Source organism: Mesoplodon densirostris, chromosome 10, assembly GCF_025265405.1.
Source record: "Mesoplodon densirostris isolate mMesDen1 chromosome 10, mMesDen1 primary haplotype, whole genome shotgun sequence".
NCBI lineage: Eukaryota > Metazoa > Chordata > Mammalia > Artiodactyla > Ziphiidae > Mesoplodon > Mesoplodon densirostris.
The window spans coordinates 43,324,196-43,343,828 of record NC_082670.1 but is presented as its reverse complement, the minus strand read 5'-3'; the positions used below and the strand labels follow the sequence as shown (position 1 = coordinate 43,343,828).

Below are 19,633 nucleotides of genomic sequence, written 5' to 3'. Positions count from 1 at the left end.
AGTTATATGCTCCATGCATCACTGTGCTGTGTCAGATGCGTGCCTATAAAATTGCGAAAATGAAGTCTTTTCTGGTAGCAAAGGGGTTAAGTTCTTTTTGCTTTACCAGTTTCAAATTACAATGAGAAGCCTCTTCTTTCCCAGCAGGGTTGTGCTTACATTACTCTTTAGATCTCCCTTGAAGAGGGCTGGTATATTTGTGTCTGCTGGAGGTGGAATTAACAGTAAGAAGGAGAAAGAGAGTGAAGGGACTTTCAGGAAGGTTTGCAAGTAAATTCAGGAAAACACATTGACTTGAATAGTACAACCTTGAGTCTTGTTTTACACTAAGACGACACAAAAGATGTTAAAGTTATCACCAAGCTGCCGGACAAATATATATTCCAACACCAAGGTGCAGATCAACATAGATCTGTGATTCAGAAATCAGGATTTGTTTTGGAAAGAGCTCAAGGGTTGAGAAGAACTCAAGAGCAAGTGAAGATCACTTTGGGAACTACAGTTTATTAGAAGATCAACTTCCGTTCATTCAAATACCAAAGGCCTGATTATCATATATTGATATAGGAATGCATAGGTCATCTGATCAAATAATATTAGCCGTCTTCTGCTCTATCCATGCAGCAAAAACTCTTAACAACTGTGGATAACTGGAAATCTGAGTTTCAGCTTTCTTAGAAATAACTACTCTTGACATATTCCAATATATTAAAAATCAATGAGGATGTGTGTTCAGAAATGTCACTGTCATGAAGAATAGGTAAATTTGTTTTTCAGCTACTGGGGAAATATACCTCCTCAGAACTTAGATTTTTTGTTTTTTGTTTTTGGTAAGAGGACAAGAACGACTAAAAAATATCAACTTTTGCTTTTGGACAAAAATGCATCTGACTGTATTTTTACTTAGGGGTATTGTGGGTTTCCTCTGGAGCTGCTGGGTTCTAGTGGGTTCTGCGAAAGGAAGTTTGGGAGACAATCATGTTCACTCCAGTTTTATTTATAGACGACTACGGAACCACGAAAGACGGGAAATACAGAGGGAAATTCTTTCTATCTTGGGTTTGCCTCACAGACCCAGACCATTTTCACCTGGAAAACAAGCTTCCTCTGCACCTCTCTTTATGCTGGACCTGTACAACGCCATGGCCAGTGAGGAGAACCCCGAAGAGCCGGATTACTCTGTGAGGGCATCCCTGGCAGCAGAGAGCAGGGGAGCCAGGAAGGGCTCCCCAGCCTCTCCCAATGGGTACCCTCGCCGCATCCAGTTGTCTCGAACGACTCCCCTGACCACCCAGAGTCCTCCTCTAGCCAGCCTACATGATGCCAACTTTCTGAATGATGCTGACATGGTCATGAGCTTTGTCAATTTAGGTATGTTGTTCGTTTATTTGTTAATCTATGTTATTGCAAAGTGGACGTTTTCCTAATGGTAAAGTAGCTGCCTGGTAGGTGGTCATGTTTATATAAAGTCATTTTCTATAACTCTCCTCTCCAGCTTCTGTTTCCTTTCTTTCACTGACATAAAATAAGATTTTGCCTTAGGCAACAAAGTCATATGTATATATATATATATATATATATATATATATATATATTTTAATATAAAAAGCTAAAATTAAGCACATGGTTTGGGTAAATTTGGGTCTTTTCATATCTTGTTAAAATTTCAACTTTGCTTAAATGTATGAATAAACAGGCAATAGTTTAAAAAAAGGAGAATTTATGAGGATAGTTAAGCTATGGGCAAAATAATAATCATAGTAATAATAATAATGATGATGATGATGCAAGTATTTAGATGGAAAAGTAAAAGTGACATTCTGGACCATTTTTTGGTTAGTAATTTAAAAGACATATAAGTGTAATTTATATGCCACTTAAGAATGCTCATTTTAGTGAGGAAACTACTGTGAAAATATTGATGTGAAATTAATTAAGTTCAAATAATATTGTAAAAGATTACTATCAAAGACTTTCAGGGATAGATTCTGAAAACCTGTGAAAAATATTTTGGAAAATAAGTTTCAATCTAACATTTTTTAACTGTAATGATTAAAATATATTATACTTCTTTGACTTTTTTCAGAGGCAAGAGAAATGTAAAACATGCTATGATGCTTTACCTATACAAAACTTTCCTTGACATTTAAGATAAAAAAATTTCAATTGAAAAATTCTTTAATTATCAGTATGGTTACAGAATAATTTTAAAAATTATGTTTTAGTGCTGATACTGACAATACCTAAAAAATTGATATTGACAATATCAAATGATGTTAGTGCCCAGAATTTCATCTTGCAATAATATTAAAGAGTCACCACTTTAAAATGACTTTACAGGGGCTGTAATTTTCTTTAAATTTTTTGGTAGTGACTGAAGGTGAAAATTTACTATCTTTAAACATTCAAAAAAACCACATAGAGTGTATTTATTTTTGAAGACAAAACTTAATAAATTTAATCAATTTTAATGTTAGAACTTTTAAAACTTTATTTTAAAAGTGCATTCTGCTTGGACTTAAAATTGACATGTTTTATTACACACTTAATTTAAAACTTCCTCAAATAATATCTCAAAAATATTCTTTGTAAAGTCAGATAGCAACAAATCTTAATAACACATGATGCTTTTATAATATGTGTTGCTTAATATGCCCTGCTCATTTGCTCTGAGCAATCCTAGCAGGAAGGATAAGGTGCCTAATAAATCATATGTTTCACGTTACAGGAGACAAAGCTCTCATTATAAGTTTTAGTAAGTCATCATTGGTTGCCTTAATCGGGTGTCATGGAGGCCTTTTCTTCTACATGTAATTAACAGGTTCCTTTGGAACTTTCAAGCCATTAAAATATATCTTAATTCTAAATTAGTTTGGTTGTTTTTTTCTTCATGAGTGGCATGCAAATGTGACTCATGGTATGTTTGAATTTGTAGCAATTTCTCAAGCTTATTCAATAATTTAAGTTAGTTTTAATATTTTCATAGAAAAAATGCAATTAAGCATGATTTACATATTCATAAAATAAATCACTGAAAAAATCAGTTCAGGTCATCTAAAATCTGACAGGAAAGAATGTGTTACGTTATGTACTTTATAAAACAATAGCTCAGTCATGAATCTTTTCTAATAATATATTAAAATTGAATACTTTGATCATTCACAAGAGTGTGTATTTGTTTTATCAGAAAGGAATGAAGTGTGATTTTTGAACCCGTGCACCATTGTTCTTTATAAATCTACATAGAATAAGAAAGCCAAAACCAATAATAAACAGTTTTATTCAAGGACTTTTAGGATGATTTTTATCATTAAAGAATACTATATTTTTAAATCAGTAGACTTTTGGTTATTTGTTTGGATTATAATAACAAAGCAGTTTATTAACTATACCATGAAATATAATTATTCATTTTACACTAGAGAAACAATACTGGATATAAGCTTCAGAAAATTTTTATTTATTTATATATTCTTATCATGCTTAACTTTCTGAGTAGTGATTTATCTTCAATAATAGACCGTATTGTTTTCTCCTTATTTAATAATTCCAAATGAAATGTCTCACATGAAATTATGACAAATTGATTGTGATACTAAGTGAGTTTTTCCTAGTAGTCTGAGGAAAATTGAACCACAGTTTTATTTTATTATCTTTAGACCATGCCTTCTACTACGTCCAAAGCTTATAGTCAATCACTACCTAGTAAAAAGCTTTAATTTCTATATTTCTTCCATAATAAAATAGGTCAAAGTATACTTAGAAAAGGTAAAAGTGTAATATCATTATTAACAGTGCTAAGAATTTCAGTGCTTCTTACTGTAAAATTCATTAAACAATATTATCTGGAACTTTTTTCACTTTCTGTAAGACTCAAGAGGATTTTATTTTATTTTTTTAGTATCTTAAAAGATATGTATATAGTGGAGATTGAGGGCAAATGATCAAATTAGCAAGAGGCAAGGGATTTGTATTGAGGAAGTCACCTGATATTTAAAAATGTGAAAAGAATCTGTTGACATTTCCCATAACAAGTTGAATTATATAAAATGGATCTAGTAGCATCCTTGTTATTAATGCCTGCCTGTCTCATTTTCAAGTCAAATAATGGATTTTCTACAATTATCTTGTCATACAGAAAGACATTTTTTCCAACATAAGTTTTGCTCACCAAGAACAATTAAATTTAATTCAAACTCTGAATCATATTTAATAAAATATCTATTTTTTAAAATTTCAGATGAGTTAGTTTTATGTTCATAAGCAAAAAATAGAGTAGAATTTACTAGAAGAAAAAATAAAATGTGAATAAATTGCCTCAAGGCCAATGTAAACAACTAAATATGAAACCAAACACATTATTCTGACCTTTAAATTATTTTAGTGATTTGTTCACTTTAGAGAAACAAATATTAATTATTAATTGTGTGAAGAGAAATTTTCTGCCTCGTTTTATTCATTATTTTTAGGCCAACTTTTGTCAGTCTCATAGTCTATAGCTTTTACAGATTGACTTCTCTGCTTTCTCCCTAAAACTAATGAATATCAGTGGAATTTTGCTTAGTCAATTCCACACTATTTAGTTAGTAACAAAAATATCTTTCTGGTAATTTTTTTCTTTTTCAAAAATGTTAAGGGTTAGTTTATATATCAAATACCTTTGCAAATGAAAAGAATGATTAGGTAAGTTGCTTGCAACATTTAAGCATATCTCTAGTTTACATAAACAAGTAGTGTATTTCTAAGATCTTTTAGTTAGAAACCAATTTGATTACTTGGTGATCATAAAATTAAAATGACATAACATTGTAGATGTTTTAGAGGAAATTACAAAAATCAGTCAACATAGGAAATTCACTTTTGTATTATTCTTTGTCTACATGTATTTCCCTGATAAAGAACTTCAGGTTTATTAATGGGCTTTGATCAGTTGGCTTGGAGTCAAATACTCAGATACAGTTCAAGAATGTGTACTCATTTTCAAGCATAAAAGTATAAAAATGTGATGCTTACATTTTTTCATGTTTTATGACAACATATTTAACATGTTAAGGTATGAAATAGAAAAAAATGCTTAAACCCTTCTTCCCTACTTCCCCAAATCATTAAACTCCCTTGGTATTGGAAGAAAAAAAAATGCTTATGCCCTCAGTTGACAACTTTGAAAGACATCTTTGATATTTATTGTTGATTTTGGCTGACTCAAGTGCCAAGTGCAGAGGATTTATACACAGATCTACCTAAAGGTGTCTATCTATGTAGTCTCTCCAACAGGGTTATTAACACTTGTGTAACATAAACACACCTATAAACACACACACAATTGTTTTTTTTTGAGGAAAGGGGGATGGGATGGAAGGAAAGATGATCTAAAACCATTATAGTACATATTCATGGATTATGCCTGGAATCACAAATGGTAATACTGGGTAAAACAATGATTCTTTACAGCTTTTCACTTTTGAAGAGAAAAGAAGTCACTGAGGGTGGAGACCTTTTTCTCTCTTCTTCATCAACCCTTGGCATTCATGAACGCACCCCAGGGGGATTCTCGTTCTTCTCTAAAGCTCTGTCCTTGCTGATTGATGGGTATGGCTGCAGAGATAGTTATAATCATAGTTTAATTAGAAGTTTTCTGCATGTTGAATTATCACTCACAAATCGCTAGTTTTAGAAGTTTAATCAGAAGTAATGGCCGGAGAGAAGAAGGTATGATAACACCTGTAGAAGGGCTTGGGGCTGTTCACCCACCATCTCCAGCTCCTTCTCTTTCATTCTTCCATTTTTGCAATATCACCTCTCTCTCTCCTCCCCACCTCCTGCCCCTCCCTTTTGTTGGACTTTCCTCTGTAGTTCTAGGGCCTCTCCAGCTTCAGGCTTTCTTGGCATCCCTCTCCTGACTGCCCCCACCCTTCCTGGGGTCTGCCTTTGGTCCTTGTTTCTTCGTGACTGAAGGCTTAGATGAGCTGAAAATCAATTAGTCATAGCTCCATCATTGAGGTACAGTCTCGTGTTTTCTCTCTGTTGAGAAGGAAAAGGTTATGATGGGCCCATTGCAGCCTCCACCCATCAGGAGAAAAGCTCCCCAGGGCAGCAGAACCTCTCTGACTGTTGCATCCCCTTTAACTGTTTCTCTACCACCCCTTTCATCTTCGCCTCCTCACCTCTCCCCCAGGATCCCATGGACTGAATTTAATTGTTTTTGCCATTCCTATTTTATAACAGTATTAAAATTTAAAAAGGGAAATTCAAGAGCAAGTTAAAAAAAAGGGAAAAATGCACCACTGAACAAAAATAACGCTAATCAAAAATGCGATCCATTTTTGGTTTGTAGAACCCATTAGCTAATAGAATTTTATGGAATACTCATGGCACGTCTGTAAAGAAATGAGGATTTCCTTTGTTAAGTTGAAGAGAGATGTTGAAAGAGCATAAAGAGATCAAGAGTAATGGTTGGAGACAGAGAACAATGAGGATGAGATGGAGAGAGAAAAAGTATTTTTTAAAGCCCTGGAAAGGAGGAAAATGAATGGAATGAGTGTTCGGGGCCATCTATGGGCCTCGCAGGTGGAGGCTGTGGGGAAACTCTTTGTCCACTTCATCCTGACTGCTGCTAGTACCACATCCCCAGCCACATGGGCTCCAGGGGGAAATCCATTCATCCTTCCGGACTAAAACACCGAAGCGGGGCAAAGAGAGAGGGCGCTCTCAGTGTGTGTGTACAAGGAGCACACAGATGGGCTACTCACATGTACAGTCATAAATAATGTAGTAACTCAGCTTGAAAAATCCATAGGTTAAAGGAAGAGGCTTCGCTGATGCAGAGAGGGGCTGAGATCAGAGGAGCCACTGAAAGGCTGGGAGGGAAACAATGCATCCCTTGTTCTAGGGAATATTTATGAGTGCTTCTTTGCACCTTCAGTTCATATTTTATTGGCTGGGCTGTGGGGTTTCCCCATTTGCTCATCTCTTAAAATAATACCCTTGGCTAAGATATTCTTTAAAATACACCAGTCAGCCCTGACAACTGGCTCATTTATTTGGGGGGAGAAGGAAGCTGTTGTGATGTTGATGTCTAATGGGAATGTTTAAGATCCAGTCATGGAGCTTAAAATTATGACAGTGTGATAAAAATCATAGTGGGAGTATTCACCTGCCTTTTTTGGAGATGTTTACAAGAATCTACTTAACCAAGTAGTAACCCCAGCTTTGTACGAGTCTTATCTAAACGACTGTGATAAAATGATAATCTAATAAGGTAGAAACAAAATCTGTTAAAGTGTACAATGTTTAAAATGAGCAAAAAAAGTGATTTGTAGATTTGTAAGAAGGTTCTTTAGCGGTTTTGGGAGAAAGGGAAATAACAACAAACCTTCATAACCAAAGAAAGTACATATCTACACTTGGAAGGCAGTGAATTACATACACATTATACAAAACGTAGAAACCCAGACCTTGTGTAATGTTAAATTGTTTGATCAGTATAGAAATGAAACAAAGGTTTAATTATTTTATAATTTCTAAGATGATGAAGATCCCTGCCTTTACAATGATGTGTGCTTTCATTTTACTTTTCATAAACAATGGAGTCTTGGGGCTTGCCTTACAAAAACAGCCCTACGTTTTAGAAATAAATACATCTAATTACATTATCTCTTACATATTGTGTTTATTTAACTTCTTTCTGGATGTAAATAACAATTTTATTGTTCTTGTGGTTTAACAGCTTTCCTTAAGTTGTTTGCAATAAAGAAAATAGTTTAAAGAGGTTAGATGCAAATCTCACTTAGATTTTATGCAGGCCTATGAAACATGTCAACATCAAAAGATTTATTAACATTTACAGACCCCTTCAGCTATGCTGTCCTGATATGAGAAATTCAATATTATTTGTTGCACACAGATTTCCTCTCCTCAGTGAAACTTTGCTATTAGCCTTCCTATAGAGGGAGAGGCAGTCTATTTTCAGAATTCTGAGTCCATGGCATATTACTGCTCAAATGGCTTTAAGATTTAATTATAAATGAAACCTAATTGTAGAGTAGTATAGAAGAAGCCAGCATGCCTGGATTAGGATCCCATAGTCTACATTCTCTTGCAGGGTGACCTTGGGCAAGTTACATCTCACTGTGCCTCTCATTCCTTGTCTAAGAAGTGCTGATGATAATAATACCACCTTCCTCCTTGGGTACTGAGAGGATTAAATGACTTAATCACATACGATTTTAAGAAGAGTATTTGGAACCTAGTGAGACCTCTCAAAATGGCTGTTATTGTTACTGGAACTTCATTTGTAGCCAACATCTGTACCACGTTTGCAGGAGCAGCTAAGTAATTCATGGAGCCCAGTGTAAAATGGAAATATGGGGCCACTTGTTTAAGAGTTATCAAGAATTACAAGATGCTGGCAGCAGGGTATTAGACCCGATGCAGGACCCTCTTGAGTACATATTTGATGACATGTTACACTAGCAGGAATCAAGCCCTATTCATCTTTTTCTTATCCCCAGTGGAAAGAGACAACATGCACAAAGTGCATCATTTGAGTTTAATTAATGTTATAATATTTCTAATGTTGTAGGTGGGGCTTTCTGGAAAAACTGGAAGTAATGCAGAATGTGTAAAAGCAGGGGAGCCTTCTTTCATGACTCCTAGGATGGGACGGGAGCAGAAACAGTTACCAGAAAGCTTAGAGGAGGATTGTGGAGGGAAGGCACCCTGACGGGAACAGTGGCCTTTGTGAGAGCGATGCCAGGCAACCAACCCCTATGGACTCAGCAAGGAGGGAGGTCAAGCAGTAAATACCCAGACCTTACTTTTCTGCTCTCTTTCCCATTGGCTGATCTTCACTGAAAGACAAGGGCCGTGGAGCCCATTGGATCAGCTCTTGAAAAGTCAGCCTCTCCGTGTAGAAAACTGAGCAGAGAAACAGGGCGAGTGTATATTGAGGCATCAACTGAAGATACTGGGGACAAATGAATAAATGCATATTGAGTGTTTAGTCAACAAAAGTTCTAGAATGACTTCAATTTCAGTGCAAGTTACTGATAGGTATGTTAATCCTTGTCCTGGTCAATTTATTGCAAAATTTAAGAGATAATCATAATATAGTGTGAGAACTAATTATGTCACAAGTTGGTGAAGTGGCCAAAACAGACATGGTATGTTGAAAAAAAAATTCTTAAATTGTATCTGGATCAGTAATTTCACATGATATATTAAAACTGTTTTAGAGCAAACTGAAATTAGAAACAAAACCCACAATAAAAACAGCAGACTACCATTGCCAATCACAAAACTCAGTAAAGAAAGCACTAGAATATATGCAGATTGGTAGGGCAAATATAAAGGGCAATATGTGTTTTCAATCTCTAGAGCTGTTGATTCTCAATTCTATGTCATTCTTGCTGAAATGACCCGTGACTGTGTGTTAAAGTTTTGTGAATTCTGAGTGGAACCATATAAAATTCTCCACAGTGCATGTTGCAGGTAAATATCATTTCAGGAGGAGGCAAATTCAGATGATTGTCTTTCTTCTTTGCTACCTTTCCTCTCCCCTAGAAGAGTTCCTGTGACTCACAGATGTGGAATTTCATGGGGGAGCAGGTGTGTCTGCTGTTTAGTTCTCATAAATAACCAACGTCTAAGCCTCGAGGCCAGAGCCATTCCCCTACCCTTTAATCCCAGAGGAGCTTTGAGTAGAACAGCTTCTTTCCAGTATAAACTCTGTTCCCCTTCAAAGCTTTGAAGGATGGAAATTTTAACCTGCTTTTACTTCTATAATTATCAAAAGCAGAGGAAGGGTGAGTTCAACTTGGAAATGATGTAGACTCCTCTGCAAATAACTTTGATGCAGACATTGAAGACTCATTTAGTGAGGAAGAGGTGAAGGTCCTCAATTCTATAAGCCTTATGGTTAATATTTTGTAGATGTTTTCTTTGCTCAGAGTGAGGAGGGGTTATTTGGTTCTCTAACCCCCTCAGGAGGGTTTAAGTGTAAGGGTTTTGGAGTCACACTGGTTCAAATATCAGCTTTGCATTAACACCTGCATATCTTTGAACAAACTAGTTCACTTTGTGGGACTGTTCCCTCATCTGTAAAGTGGAGATCATAACACAGAATTGTAGTTAGGACTTAATAAGGCAAGGGTATAGGTCTTTGAGCCGACATGAGCAAAGGATGCAATTAACGATCCCTATTGCTACTATATTTCCTTCTACTAGAGGAAGATCCCTGCTGTTCTAATGTTTGAGTTGGTGTTCTATGCCCAGTCCACCAGACATTGTCAGATAATTTTCTATCTGAAACTGTGGAACGTTATGCACATGACTTTTGCTCCATCCAAAAGAAAATGAACTTGAATTTCAGGGACTCTGTCTTCAAATTGGTCAGTTGATGGGCTCTGCTCCCTCCTTGAGGTGTCCAAGGAAAGGTCAGTCCACGATCGAGCCTTTGAGTAGCTGTGGGGCTTCCCTGTAATCACCTGAAGGCAACACTTTCTGTGAGTTGCTGCTGAAAGGTGCTTTTCAATTACTCTTGGTCCCTTTCCTAGAATGAACCCAACATTCTACTTTAGTTCCAGATATTACCTGTACAATTTCCTTGCTTGTTATGGAGAAGGGGAAACTGATGGCAGGCCAAAGTAATAATATAGAATTAGAAAACATGTGGTGGTGAAGGCTGGACATTCTCTAAAAGATGCTTTTGAAAGACAGGGAGAAAAAATCTTGAGTTCGAAAGCTTATTTTCAGAAGCCAACTTGTGTTTTTTTTTTAGTTTTAATTTTGCAAGAAGTTGATTCATGATGAAAATATCAGTTAATAAACTCCTGAACTCTAAAAGAGGAAAGCCACTCTGTTCAAATAATCATTCAATCCCGGCACTTTTAGTGTTGTCTGTTAATCAGATCATGTTTGAATTTATGATTTTCTAATTTGTAGCTGTTCTCATTACTATTTGTATTATTATTATTATCACTTTGTTTCTATTTCAAACAATTCAGCCTTAAGCATTTTGACTTTCCTAGACTATTTCTTTGGGTTTTTCTTTTGTTTTTTCAGATGACAGTCAGATATTTTTATTAATTTTCCTGAATTGCTTCTTGTTATAATATTTTAAAGCAGGATGGAAATTTATGAGTTTTATCCAAAAAGTCACACAAAAGGCCATGCATGAACTGTGGACCTCTTCTGATTACAGTATCCATATTGTAAAGTCATCACATAGACTTATGATATTTCCTAATATGTTGAGTGGGAAAATATGGATTTATTGTTTTTTCATTATATGATAACATGCTAAAGATAAGTCATTATGATGCTCTTTGCTAAGTTTTCATTGTGGTGAGTGAAGTTCTTAAACTAAAATATGGATTCCAAAATTTATTGGCATGTTCAAATCAACAATTAGGATTTTTTTGTTCCATACTGCCATATCAAAAACAGTTAGCATTTTACAGTTATTTACTTGGAGGGAGAATTTATCAGAATTAAGCAAGCTGTTTATCATTGTTTTTTCATGTGTGTATGTGATACATTTAAAGTATATGACATTGTCACATAATTTTAAATGATAGTATAGTTGTAGCAACAGTGACAACAATTAAATATAATTCCTGTGCCGGGAACTGGACTAAGTGATTTACATGCATTATTTTAGTTAATCTCTGTCTCAGTTTTATGGGTAAATATTTTTCTGTTCCCATTTATTGGTGTGAAAATTGAGACTCATCAGAGGTTAAATAACTAACAAAGGTCGCCAACCTGGTAAATGTCAGAATCAGTACTGGGACCATGATCTGTCTGGCTATACATTTTTTTGTTCTTTGTCACTACTTTTTAGCTAGGTAACCTACTTTTGATATATATAAACAGCAGTGCAACTTCTAACAACAATAATCATCGTTTTCACTTTTGTACATCACTTTAGCATCCAGCACTCAGGGAAGTGGATATGACCCCACAATACACATCTGTGAGCACTGGAGATCTGAGAGGTCATTCATTCAGTCATTGGGCAAATGGAACTGACTAGCTACTATTGGGTCAGGCACTGTGGAAAGACTCTGCCTGTCCCACTGCCAAGATCACAGGGCAAGAGGAGCCAGGTCCAGACCCAGAGTTCTTGATTCTTGTGCCAGGATTCTTTTGCTCAATGTCACCAACTTTCAAGAAATCACACAAAAATTCCAGCACCAAGTAAAAAGAAAAGCACTAACAAACATTATCTAAAAGAATGTGTTGCTTTGTTGTTGAAATAACCAGGCAGAATTAATTTCTTGTGTGCAGAGAAAATAGTTTTCAAACCTAAATTACTTTAAAGACAATTTTTTTAAAAAAGCTTCTTACCAGCAAACAGAACATAAAGAAGCCTGTTAGTCCAAAAAGCATAAGGCAGAGGTAGAACTAATCTTCAGCAAATGTTAGGGACTCTGAAATCTGCTGTGTAGCGGGTAGCACTTTACCAATAGGAGATAATTCCCCTAAAATCACTAGGGGATTTTAGGGGAGATATCTCAAAAGAAGGTTCACATTTTACACTGCATGCTTACTGCACGTTCCAGACCTAAGTGTGGCTTAAACATTCATTATTTATTTGTGCTGTACTTAGGAAATAGGGGTAAAGGTCATACAATTTTTCAACTTTAAGTTATTTGATCTGTCTAAATCTTGACCCCAGACCCTAACTTACTTCTTAATTTGCATGCTAACAAGCTTGTGTTCAGTGTCTCCTTTGTCACTGTACACACTGCACATGATGTGGATTCAGGATATAATGAGTCATTGAAGACACATTTTATCATGTAGGGAATAACACAGAATTCCAAGAATTGGTATACAGACCTCTTGGATACATGTCTTTGAATCTACTCAGGATCCTGAGCATTAGACCATTATTACTTCAACTTGATTGTTGAGAAACATTGACAAATATTTTACCACTGTTTTACTCTTTACCAACAATCTGCTGTGACCATGAAATGAACTTATACAGAAAAATGTGGATCTAAGTCTCCTGGGGCACCATGCCTCTGACTGGTGTTTACCTGTGAGTTCATATCAACAAACACCAGATCATCAAAGTGAAATGATAAAAGAAGCCCTTAAGGTTTATAATGATTTCTGCTCTACTGAAATTCAGTCTTCCACAGTTAACACTTATTTGGTGCTTATAAATTACCAGACAGAGTGCTAATAGCATTTCAAGTGCTAACATTTAATTCCCACAAAATTACCCTATTTTACAAATGAGGAAACTGAGACTCAGAGATGTTAAGGCATTGGTCCGAAATACTACATCTTGTAAGAGAAGGAACTGGATTCAGAATCTAAGCTGCTCCCTGCTGTACTGTGTTGTCTTTGTAGATGCTGTTGGGAAGACTGTTGGTTGGGACATGGTTTGAATTCTACCAAGTTCTACATATTTTTCCAACATTTCCCATATTGGATTTGGAATATTTTTACTTCATTAGTAATGCTTTATGTTTTAGGAAAAAAAAAATTTCTAGTGATGAATTTACCAAGAGTGTTATCCCTGGAGTTGGGCTCCTCCAGGCCTTCTTCTGAACTGGGATGTTTTGGCCTTCTGAAGGAGACAAACCCTCATAATACTCACAAGGCAGAGGGAGGCAAGCATTTTGAAGACACCGGTGATACTGACCTTTGTGCCATGCAACCAGCTGGCCAGTAATGAGGAATGGAAAGGGGATTTATGTTGATTCCCACCTTCAAAAGACAGATTTGGGATGAACAGGAGTAACGTTTGGTAAATTAGAAAAGAGGTAGAATTTCAAAGTTGCAAACAGTAATAGGCCTCAAAAACAATGGTTGGAGGTTGGAATAAATAATCGTGAGCTCATTTGGATGCTGGAAAACCACCAAAGTGCTGGCCAGTGTAGAAGGACACATAACAGGGCTGCCTTGCACCTAAGGAGGAGTGCCTTGTCACAGCTTTTCTGACCCAATCCTGGACTGGTCAGTGAATGTCATGAGATACCTACTAGACTAGAAGTTTGGGCTACAGGACCATCTACCTACAAGTGAGGAAATTCCTGCTGTTGCAGATGGGAACTCTGGCAGCTAGCCTCTGCTCCATCCTGCTAGTTGTGGCTGAAGTCTCCTCTCTATGCTATATAACACTGAACACTCCACACTGAATGCATATCTCTTGATCTGCAGCAGCTACAGCCCTAATCTCTTGCACGTGTAAAGTGAGTGCCTTTCATATAATTCACTCATTGCCCCTACATCACACCAAATTTAAATCTATTATTTCTGTTCCTCATGTGTTTTATCAATTAAAAGCTAAGACCTTGGGATAATTAATTTTTTTTTCCAAGAGAAAGTATTTCTGGGATGAAGTGTTTGAGGGCAGTTGCCCTCAGTTTCAGCTGCCCTCAGCCTCAATACCAAGCCAAGAAATCAAAAAAGGGCTTGTCAAAAGCAGGGATGATTGTTCATGTATCAACTCTTAGCAAAATGCCTGAGGACTAATTTCTGCGTTGAAAAGCAAGTCAAGCAGTAGCTGCAGAGTAAAGCTGAGCATCTAAGATGGCACCTGTTTCTTTTTAAAATTTCTGCTTTCTTTCTCTCTCTTCCTCCCTTTACTTAACTGTTCCTACCTAATCAACGCATTGCCTGATTGTAATGTAAGGGGAAGTGTGAACGATCTCAATATCTTACCTCTAAATATTTAGACTGAGATGTACTTAGAAGGTCAGAAGATAAAATTATTGTTTATAAACGGATCAAAAATCATATTTAATTTTAATTTCACTAACTTCATTGACATATAATAACTCAAGCCCATGCTGAATCAAGATTGTTTAAATTTCTTGGGCACTTTCAATCACTGACTCTTTTTAATCAGAATTCTTGGTATTTGTAAGGTGATTTCATTGAAAGTATTTCAAGTCCTTCTAGGGAGTGAATCTGAAATTTTATAGTCAAATAAATTTGAAGGATGCTGAGAAACAGTAATTAAATAGGGTTTGATATTTCCAAGAGGAGACTTCTCAGTATCTTTATTATGCTAACGGGCATGGTGAATCTCTACAAGGAAGATGTGGGTTATAGGGTTTCCTGTGCAAGGTGGACTCTGGAACTCTTCTGACAGAGCACCATGGGTACCTGGGGTTACAGGGAACTCACTCTGACAAAAGCTCTTCCACGTTGAAATCCTATTATATAAAAGCCATTTCGGAAATATGGCAAGCAGAGCATTATGATAAGCTAATTTGCTGACACCATGACCACTTTATTTCCAAAATTAAAAAGAAGCAGGAAATAAAGACTCAGACGTAGAGAACGGACTTGCGGACATGGAGGGGAAGGGGAAGCTCGGACAAAGTGAGAGAGTAGCATTGACATATATACACTACCAAATGTAAAATGGATGGCTAGTGGGAAGCTGCTGCATAGCACAGGGAGATCAGCACTATGCTTTGTGACGACCTAGAGGGGTGAGATAGGGAGGGTGGGAGGGAAGCTCAAGAAGGAGGGGATATGGGGATATATGTATACATATAGATGATTCACTTTGTTGTACAGCAGAAACTAACACAACTTTGTAAAGCATTTATAATCCAATAAAGATATTTTTTTAAAAAAAGAAATTTAGAAAAAGAAAAAAATCCATGACATTAAGAAAAACGAAAGAGGAACAATTGAAATTATTTTTGATGATATAGTTTCCTTAATCCAATATATCCAAATATTATTGTTTTGATATGTACTCAATATAAAAGGTTAATGAGATATTAAAAAAGAAGGAAAATGTTTAAATTCTATTATCTAGAATGACCATTGTTTATATTTTTAGATATTTCTTTCCATACTTTTCAAACATACATTTTTCATAGAGTTGAGCAATGTTTATGCAATGTTGTACCCTTAGTTTATTCTTGATTTTTTAGTATATGACTTTTCTCATTTCTTTGCGTGCTCTTTATGGGCATATTTTTAATGACAGTAATATTTCAGCTGAAAAATTCATTTGCGTAAACATTCTTTTATAGTTGGGCATGTAATTTTTCCAGTTTTTACTATTATATATTCCATTACAATGAATATCTCTCTATATATAAGTGTTCATAAACATTTTTGACAATTTCTGATCATTTTTCGTAGAGTCTGTTCTTAAAAAGTGAATTAATAGAAAAAAAGATATAATTGTTTTTTAAATCTCCTGAAAAATATTACTAAAGTTTTTTTCAGTAAACTTCTTTCAATTACTATTTGCACCAACAGTAAATGCTAGAACTATTTTATCATACTGAAACCTAAATTAAATCTAATATATTTACATTCTTGATAATCTTAAACATCTTTTTTTGAATTTGTACTTCTTCCAAGATCGATTCTTTTATATATCTATTGGCCATATATATCGTCTCTTTGGGAAGTCCTATTCTGATATTTTCATTCATTTTTCTAGTTACCTTATCTCATTGTTGCTTATGCTTAGAAATTCCTCCTGTGCTTAGATATTTAATAATTATTCACTTCTAATTTTTACAATTTTTATGCTTTGATTTCTCGCTTTCCACCTCACTTGTCATTTGTGTATAACAGTCATGGGAAAACACTCCGTTATTTAAGAGTTTGGAAAATATTCCATCCACATCCCACTCTAGAAATAACTGCTTAAAGGTGCAATGTAGCTGATTACTGGAATAGAAATCAAGAAGAATGGGGAATTCATAGTCTTCAAGGAACCACAGTTTGAGAATTAAAATCAGCTGAACAAATAAATTTGGTCTAAATAACATTACACCCAAATAATATCTTGTAATTTAATTATAAAACATGCATTTACAGATGACCTAAGAACAGGGCTGGCAGAGGGGTATAAGTATCTCATTGATTATAATATTTAAAGGTGGCATTTGAGGATTGGAGAGAAAGAGCACTAAGTAAATATGCACATTATTTTTAAATTGATTAGCCATTGCCTGCATTTACCCACAAAAAAACATACTTTCTAGTTTAGTATCAAGTTTGTTTATTGAGTCTAAATCTTTTTCACAGAATCCCAAGATGGTTTGGAATTACTTTTGCCATCAGCCCTTGTTTAAATGATCACAATGATGTGGAATACTCATGACCCACTTCTATCACCTTGACCTCTTTAGTACCTTCTTGGCTGATAGCTACATCTGAGATTTAGGAAGACTGTCAGGATATGCCTGCACTTTTGTTTTGGCTAAATCTGGTCTTTAAGTCATGATTTTTCATTACATGTGTTCATCATCTTATCAATATCTCTTAGCCCTGAAAAGTTCAATACTGTATCATAGTGTATAGTTTTAAAAAAAGACATTTAAGCAACAGTTAGAAATCCAAATATTAGCACGATTGTGTCCTAACTGCAAAAATAACTCAGCTAAAGTGACAATCAAATAATTAGATAAATTCTGAATCAAGGAATAAAGTATATCACAGATATACAAGCAGAAGAAATTAAGGGTCAGAATTTTATACCAGCGAGTCTAAGGTCCAAGTGAAAATGAATGACATCGAACAGAGCAAGTCACTATGATCATGGACTATATAAAGCAACAAAACTCCAGCATTGCCAAATCTTTGTATGGGAAGTAATAAATCAAAGTGCACAGAACAAAAATTGTTAAAAGTGTAAGTAAAAATTGATAAAAACAAATTTGTAGCATGAAATCCTACCATAAAATTAAAACTGCATGATAGAACACACACACACACACACACACACACTCACACAAATATAAAACAAAAATGTACCTGGCTAATACAATTAATGAAGTTAAATTAATTGACATATATCAAGGATTGTACTTTGAAATATATTGACATGTATCAAATTGTGTGGAGTACATACTTTTTCTGAGATTCCATGGACTGTTTACATAAATCACTAATTGGATGATACATAAATTCAAAATATTATAAAAGTTATGGAAAGCCAATAGGCACATAAAACCATGTTCAACATCATCAATCATTAGGGAAATGCTATTTAAAAGCACAATAAGATAGCACTACACATCATAAAAATAGTTAAAAAGGAAAAAGGAAAAAACAAAACAACAAAACCTCCCAGTGCAAGTGCTGGTAAAGATATGGAACTCTCATAAACTGCTGGTAGGAACACAAAGTGACACAGCCACTTTGAAAAAAACCTTGGCAGTTTCTTATAATATTACACATACACTATCCATCGTGACCCCAATATTTCACTTCTAGGTATTTACTATAGAGAAATGAAATACTAGGTTCACATAAAAACCTGTGCATAAATGTTTACAGAGGCTCTCTTCATAATTGCCCCAAAGTGCAAAGAACTTAAATGTCCTTCAGTGGCTGAATGGTTAAACAGACGGTGGTACATCCATTCAATGGAATTCTCAACCATAAAAAGGAAAGAACTATTGATACATGTTAAGATATAGATGAATTTAAATTACATTTTTCTAAGTGAAAAACCAGCAGACCCATATTGTATGATTTTATTTATACGAAGTTCTAGGAAAAACACAACTATAGAGATAGGGAACAGATGAGTGTTTGCCAGTGAGTAAAGATAGGCAAGAGTTTGATTAGAGAGAAGCTGAAGGATGTTGATAGAACTGTTGTGAATCTTGGTTGTGGTGGTGGTCACAGACCTCTGCATTTGTCAAAAGCCACAGAACTAATAACAGGTTTTACTTGTGAAAGTACGTTACAAAGAGGCAGATATTTTATATGCCATATTTACAATTGAATATTCATAAAATACATAATAACTCTATTTAAAAATAAATTTCTTGGGCTTCCCTGGTGGTGCAGTGGTTAAGAATCCACCTGTCTATCCAGGGGATGGGGTTTCAAGCCCTGGACCAGGAAGATCCCACATGCCCACATGCCGCAGAGCAATGAAACCCATGCACCACAACTACTGAGCCTGTGCTCTAGAGCCTGTGAGCCAAAACTACTGAGCCCACGTGCTACAACTACTAAAGCCCACGTGCCTAGAGCCTGTGCTCTGCAACGAGAGAAACCATCATAATGAGAAGCCTGCACACCGTAACGAAGAGAAGCCCCGACTCACTGCAACTAGAGAAAGCCTGTGGGCAGCAATGAAGACCTGGCACAGCCAAAAATAAATAAGTAAAATAAATAAATTTATAAATAAATAAATAAATAAATAAATAAATAAATAAATAAATAAATAAATTTCTTCACGAAATTAAGAGAGAAGCTAAATGTTTAAGGAATAAATTTTAGAAAATACCATACATGAAAATTTATCAAAACATAAGAATGGTTGCCAAAGCTATACTTTAGGATAAATTCATGCCTTTAGAGCTTTCATACTAAAAGGAAAAAAAAAATAGAAATGAATGCAGGTTACTGAATTAAGTATTTTATTCAACATGCCCCATTAAGTCCTGAAAGGATAATGTACAGAAATAAAAATAATTTATGGAATTAGAAGACAAACTATGAATTAATTCATTTAAATGTTAATGTGAAAGACCAAGTAATCAGTGAGGGTCTGGCAAATATTATTATACAATAAATAAATAAATAAATAAATAAAATGGAAAGAAAACAAATAGATAAATGATATATAATTATAAAGACAACACTTTATGGAGTACTACGTTAATTCTATGCT

The 19,633-nt window shown here is 35.1% G+C and overlaps 1 protein-coding gene across 3 annotated transcripts in view; it reads left to right on the top strand.

Annotated features, from left to right (window-relative positions):
• Positions 1-881: 881 nt before the first annotated feature.
• BMP5 (bone morphogenetic protein 5) overlaps positions 882-19,633 on the top strand; it is a 125,327-nt gene continuing 106,575 nt past the window's right edge. For all 3 annotated transcript variants that reach the window (XM_060109944.1, XM_060109943.1, XM_060109942.1), the window contains exon 1: positions 882-1,371. In XM_060109944.1, the coding sequence (XP_059965927.1) occupies positions 882-1,371 (490 nt within the window). The remainder of the gene's footprint in view (positions 1,372-19,633) is intronic.